The sequence below is a fragment of the Silurus aristotelis genome, assembly GCF_946808225.1.
Source record: "Silurus aristotelis genome assembly, chromosome: 2".
NCBI classification, from domain to species: Eukaryota; Metazoa; Chordata; class Actinopteri; order Siluriformes; family Siluridae; genus Silurus; species Silurus aristotelis.
In genome coordinates, this window is record NC_139575.1 from 22,859,936 (window position 1) to 22,866,856 (window position 6,921).

At 38.7% G+C, this 6,921-nt stretch overlaps 1 protein-coding gene across 1 annotated transcript; it reads left to right on the forward strand.

The window, feature by feature from the left end:
• The first annotated feature begins 2,166 nt into the window (after positions 1 to 2,166).
• Positions 2,167 to 5,822, forward strand: LOC310720233 (inhibin beta B chain). The gene is made up of 2 exons (XM_083530662.1): positions 2,167 to 2,845; positions 3,681 to 5,822. The coding sequence occupies exons 1-2, from the start codon at positions 2,434 to 2,436 to the stop codon at positions 4,439 to 4,441; spliced, it is 1,173 nt and encodes a 390-aa protein (XP_083386788.1). The 5' UTR covers positions 2,167 to 2,433; the 3' UTR covers positions 4,442 to 5,822.
• The last annotated feature ends 1,099 nt before the right edge of the window (positions 5,823 to 6,921 follow it).

Below are 6,921 nucleotides of genomic sequence, written 5' to 3' on the forward strand. Positions count from 1 at the left end.
AGAAATAAAATTTTATAAGATGATAGATATAAGAGGATTTAAGGAAAATAAAATAAACCATACAGCATTAATCCATGCATCTTTCTGCTGCACCTTGTGGGTGCAATCACACACAATGAAAGTTAGTTTCCTTGCATTATTCTTCTAAAATATGTGTTGTGAAAGTTATTCTGAATCCTCTGATGGAAAGCATTTGTGCCAAATGTAACCTTCTTGTAACCTTATTCTCACCTGGCAGACTGACTTACCCATTGTGTGATTTTGTGTTATTTAATTGTATTGTGCTACTTGAATGTCAATTTTTTTATAGATTTTTTTTATTTTATTTATCCTTTATTTAACCAGGAGAAGCCCATTGAGATAAAAAATCTCTTTTGCAAGGGAGACCTGGCCAAGATAGGCAGCTGAATTACATCACATCATTACATACGTACAAAGACACACAAAAACATGAAAATAAAGACAAATAAATTAATAGAAACAGTTTGAAAGCCAATTATGCACTTACAATGAAATCTCAATTAAAAACATTGACATGTGAGGGAGTCCAACTCAAAAGATCTCATTTTTAACTTAAAAACACTCAAAGGAATCAATTTACTAAGTTTTAAGTTGTTCTGCAGCAAATTCCATGTAAAGGGAGCAGAATAAACAAAGGCCTTTTTACCCAGCTCAGTACTGACATGTGGGACAGAAAGCAAGACAACAGCCTGAGAACGGAGAGAGTAATGACCAGCACTTTTTTTCATAAGAAGTGAACATAAATTGGATGGAAGCACACCAAGAATAGCCTTATATATAAATGTGTACCAATGACAAAGCCTCCGTGTGGCCAGAGCAGACCACCCTACACGAGAGTACAGCTCACAGTGGTGGCTGCGAGCTTTACAATTAGTGATAAATCTCAGCGATGCATGATAGGCTGCGTCAATCATTTGAAGGCATTGAGCAGATGAATGCATATATAATATATCACCATAGTCCAGCACAGATAAAAAAGTGCTCTCTCTCTCTCTCTCTCTCTCTCTCGCTCTCTCTCTCTCTCTCTCTCTCTCTCTCTCTCTCTCTCTCTCTCTCTCTCTCTCTCTCTCTCTCTCTCTCTCTTTCTCTCTAGGGTTAAAATTCTCAGCAAATGATGGGGTTTGTGTAATGCATGTCCTATTTTTGTGGACTTTTCCTGAAAATCCGTTTGCTTCAACTAAAACCTTATCCTGCTGGTACACAAAAGTTTGGTTTGTGTTTTTTTTGGAGGGGGTGGTATGATGTACCAATCTGTTGACCGGAACGAGTCCCTCTGTCTCCCTGACCAGCTTCGGTGTGAAAGGTAAAATGTCCCATGCCTCTATTGTTTTTTTTTTTTTTATTTGACTAATGAGGTCTGAGTTTCTTAGAGATATTCGAGGACTGTAGCCCAAGTAACATTTGGTGCACCTCCAGGGTCCCACAGCTAGGCGGCGAACAGGCTTTCTAGGGAAAATTGTCTGGTTATCACAAAATAATCTGTGCGAATGCAGTCATTAAACACACACACATATTATATATATATATATATATATATATATATATATATATATATATATATATATATATATATATATATATATATATATATATATATATATGTGTGTGTGTGTGCAGAGCTTTATTCTCACTCAAGTCACAGCTTCAGCAGCAAGAGCAAGCAAGCCATATAAAAATAGCTGCCTCCAGTCCCCGACCCTGAAAGTCTGTTAGATTAGGGTCTATTCTTTCCCATAGAGGTGAACAGCCGATTGCATGATATTTACAACACGTGCTTCCGCATGCTTTCCTAAAGCTGACTGTTTAGTTTGGATGTGTGGCAGGATGGAGGTCATTGGGATAAAGATCATGAGCTCCGGACTTAGCTCTCTGTGTCTCTCTTTGTCTCTCTCTGTCTCAATCTCTAGCTCCTCTCACTCTCACTGCAAGTGATGCACTGACTAAGGACCAGCAATTTGGGCCTTTTAGTGTAGCTATACTGCATGTTGTGGGTCTCTTCTTTTGGCTTTTGTGTGCGCATAGACAGAAGTAATAATAAATACTCTTTATTGCATATACAGTGTTGCATCTCTCTCTCTCTCTCTCTCTCTCTCTCTCTCTCTCTCTCTCTCTCTCTCTCTCTCTCGCTCCTTTTCTCTCTTTACCCCTTCTCTGTGTGTGTGTGTGTGTGTGTGTGTGTGTGCGTGTGTGTGTACAGTGCGTGCGTGAGTGCGTGCGCGCGCGCGTCCTGACTCGTTCATTGGTGCGCTCTTTGGACGTGTCATAACTTTTGGTGGATTACCCCAGTTTTTGTTCAGCCTCTGAAACACACCGGTCTCCACAGTCACTTCACCTCTGAGCGACAGCATCACTTACTTTTTCTTCTCCTTCAAAGCCCCACATTCTTGTGAATGCCAAAGGACCGATTCCAAAATGTGTTCATCTTCGGCCCCGGTCTCTTTTTTCTATCCTGCTGTGTGGGCATACCTGTGTGCTGATGGGTGGCGCGGCATTGTTTTCACCTGGCTCGTTTTGCTCAGCGCACTCGTGCCCGAGGGCCTAGGCGCGGTGACCGGCTGCACGACGTGTGGCGTTCACCAAATGGACAAGGGCTCCGAGGCGCAGTTCCTCATCGAACTGGCCAAAAAGCAGATCCTGAGCAAACTACACCTGCGCGAGAGACCCAACATTACGCAGACGCTGCCGCGCGCCGCGCTCGCCACTGCCCTGCGCAAACTGAATGCGGGACGCGTCCGGGGGGACGGGACAGTGGAGCTGGAGAACAACCTGGCGAGCGCACAGCAAACAGACCAGGCGTACGAGATTGTCAGTTTCGCTAACATGGGTAAGGAGTTGAATTTGGAATGAAAAAAAGACTCAAGAAACCAGCATAATTTTAGTAGTTAGTAAATACTAAAATCAATACTGTTTAGTGTGTCAGTATGTCAGTAGTGTTTCACGCAAAGCAACTGTACACTTTTGGTTTATTAAATTTTTTTTTTTTAAGAATTTTTTTTTACAAAATATATTGTGAACATATCCTAATAATGAAAGACCACAATGATTTATGTGGTTGACATACTATCATTTTGTCATTCCAGTTACGCAGGAGCCACGTTTGTTTCCACCTGTTTACTCTAATTAGTCTTGACTTTCAATAGACTCAGTTGTGGCTCCTGCTTGCTTGGAAAGAAAAAACCCGCTCCAGTCTTTACTGGATATGATTGGAAACCCTTGTTATCCGATCTTTTGAATACAGTTTTGCACCAACTACGGGTTCTTCAAGGATTCTTAGGAGTTCTGAACTTCTTATTGGTAGTCATTATGACCAGGAAGCATTCAGCTGCTGGGTTTTACACAGAGGCTTTAAGATTAGATTTGTTTTAAGAGTGTACAAGAATGGAATCTAAACACCTGCTATTTTGGTGTCAGCTTTAACAGTTATTAGCTGTGACTCACAGTGCCATGAATGTGGCACTTCATTTACAACTTACTTCACAAATTCTTAATTAAGGTCTTTCTAACAACTTAAGGTGTAGATTTATTAAGGCAGGTTATATCTGTGAAAAACTTCTATTACGATCCATTAGTTTCATGTCTTCCTGCTCCTGCATCTATTTCTCTTTTTTTTTTCTTTTTTTTTTTTTTTTTATATAAAGGAAGTTTTTCTTTCTTTCCAGATGATGCCATTGGGACCAGCTCCATCTTGTCCTTCCAATTTCTGCAGGAGCAAGGTCAAAGCATCCAGGTGCTGCAATCCTCCCTATGGGTATATGTTCGCCCAGCCAACAGTCCCCTTCCAGCAGGCAGAGTCTCTGCTCAGGTGTACTTGTCAGACACGAGCAGTGGCAACCGAACCCTCCTGCTTCAGCGCAACATTGAGATATCACGGGGTGGGTGGCAGACCTTTCCCATCACCCGCACCATGCAGGCCTTCTTGGATGGTGGGCAGGAGCATTTGCAGCTGGAAGTGCTTTGTGAGGTGAAAGGCCAAGACCTGTGCAGCCAGAGTAGTGCTGATGTATCCCAAAGGTCCTACCTGGTGGCACAGGTGCAGCTTCGTGATGATGACCCCAAGCATACATTGAGCAAGCGCTCTCTGAGCTGTGGTGATGACGTCAGTGTCTGTTGCAAGAAAGACTTCTACATCAAGTTCCAGGACATCCAGTGGCAGGACTGGATCATCGCTCCTGAGGGCTACCACATGAACTACTGTATGGGCCAGTGCCCTCAGCACCTGGCCGGCTCACCAGGCATTGCTTCTTCCTTCCATGCCACAGTGTTCAGCCAGCTGAAAGCCAATGGCATTCACACAGCTGTCTCATCCTGCTGTGTTCCCATCCAGAGACGTCCACTCTCCATGGTCTATTTTAACTCACAGCACAGCATTGTGAAGACTGATGTACCTGACATGATCGTGGAGTCCTGTGGGTGCACATAAACCCATAAGAAGTGTTAGAGTCAAGTTCATGTTGCAGAAAGACACTTTTACCATAAAGGTTCTGAGATTGTAAACACACATATAAATACCCATGGAAACATATGTGCAGTAATAATATAAAGCAACCCAACAGAACAGAGTTTTTTTTATAAATCATTCTGTTCTTTTTCCATTCAAATCAGCTATATATACTGAACTGACACCTCTAAAGCAATTATAGAGAGGCTTCAAGTCCTTTCACTGTACTGTTTGATTAGTTTTCATCTGAGGCCACTGGCCTGACCTCTGCCTGGTTACCCAATGAGATGGGTAAACATTTAATTATTGCCACATGCTAAAATGAAGGTCTAAGAAGACATGGTGGTAAATGGAATAGTGATGTCTGCTGGCTATTGGATTGTAAGGCTTAGATATAACTTAGATTATGTCTGAATCTGCATTCCAGACGAAACATATGTTTTACCAAAGTTCTCAAATCTTTTTTATGTACTGTTTTTGTTACGTTTAGCATTTGCAAATGGTGTATGTGTGTGTATGTGTGTTTGTGTTGTCTGTGCATGTATGATATAGATGTCTTTTTATTTTTTATTAACTTAAGACTTGTTCTTTAGACATGTTACTGTTGTTTAGATATTGTTAAGCTTTTTAGACTTTTCACAAACCATGGAAGTCAAAGAGAACATTTCCCTAAGGTTCAAAACAAGTTTTCTTATGATTGATTGTTAAAGCACTTCCTGTCCTAAAATATATTAGCTTGGGAATGTTTCAGGGTTATGGCATCATCATTTGCTTCATATTCCATGTTTACACATCTCTTGATTTCACCATCAGGGCCACAGAAAAAGAACAAAGTCTTTTTAATGACAGGCTTATGTAACTTCTGCCTTTATAACGTCTATGTTTGAATTAAACACTTGTAGGATTTCCAGGAAAGCTTTTTTTTTCATGTTTGAGGCTGCACTTTATCTGTCAAAATGTAATAATATAATGCTTAGTTTTAGATGCTTTATTTAGTTTGTTTGCTTGTTTCTTAAAGATTCACATGTATACTGTTTTTTTTTTTTTTTTTTTTTTAGTATTACACAGTAGTAAATACACAGTAACTTATGTCTAAATGCCAATACTACAAGTTCTCAGAGAAGTCATTTTTAATATAATTTATATAATTTTGTAACAATGTATTATTTTCCTAAAGTATTCTATTTTGAAAATCTTGTACTCTATAGTGTAATTTTCTAGATTTTTTTCTATTTCAAAGAAATAAATATTTAACCTATTAAATTAAATGGTTTATTATGGTTTTATCTTTTATATTCAATCTTGAATCTGATAGCCAATATCTTCACCCCATATTTGTCATATGACCCCATATTTTTGTCATTTGGAAAAAAAAAAAAAAGAGCCTAGCCCAGAGGTTGAGCCAGATGCATCAGTTTGGGTTACAAAAACTAATGAGCACATCAATATTTTAAATTATAAAACAGATTAATAAAATATTAATTTGTTCAGTTCATATCTGTATATGCTCTGTCACTGATTTTGAACCCTTTAAAATCAATAATGTCTGAAAGGCAAAGAGTGTGTTTGCTTGGGCAAACACCTGAATTAGTTTTTCTATGAACGATCTATATTTGTCAAGTAAACATTCATCTTTTTTTTCAAGGCCTAAACCTTCTATGAAATTTATTAAAAACATTAAGAACATATTGTATTTTTATATTCACAGTCTACTGAACACTAACATTTTTTACTATTTAATTATTTAATGATAAGCTGTGCAAAAATGTGACATCCAAAACATTTATAATTAACCTATTATCAGAATTTGCTACAACAACTGAACAAATGGCATAGTTCTGTAATCAGAATTAGATATCTATTAATTTGGATGTAATAATTGTTGCATATTTTAATGTGCAGTAAATGGATAAAGAAGGACAAAAGTGCATACAATTAATTTAGTGTTTTTTATTGACTGTTAATAAAGAGACAAAAGTGATACATATTACTTACCAAATTCATACAAAATTAAGAAACAATTCACCAACCTAAGAGACAACAGGTAATATAAAAAGAACACCTGGACACAATCAAGAAACACAGTCATGACAGTCATGAAAAGGGCTAAGAAAAAGCAAAATCAAAAAATCAAATGCACATTGCTATGATGAAGTACATGAATTCAGAGGGAATGAGAGTAACTATTTAATAAGGAGGAATTTGTAACAGAACCCACTTATGAAGTGTGGCTCCTAAAGCAAAACTGCATTCAGGATAGGTCCTTAAACAGAACTATCCAATGACTGCACAGGTCTCAAACAAAGATGGTGTAGCTGTGTTGCCACCCTTTGGTTTAACTAGAAAAGCCATATTTCCAGCCTCAGGCAGGACAGTCTTTGTTGTCCTGATGCTGAGATCACTTGGGCTTAGCTGACTGTCCACGAGGGGCTTTGTAGTAAGTGGCCCCCTAAAATAATTCT

Coding starts and splice junctions, on each gene's coding strand:
- LOC310720233 (XM_083530662.1), top strand. CDS start 2,434: ATGTGTTCATCTTCGGCCCCGGTCTCTTTTTTCTATCCTGCTGTGTGG. Junction 2,846..3,680: donor TGTCAGTTTCGCTAACATGG/GTAAGGAGTTGA, acceptor CTTTCTTTCCAG/ATGATGCCATTGGGACCAGC.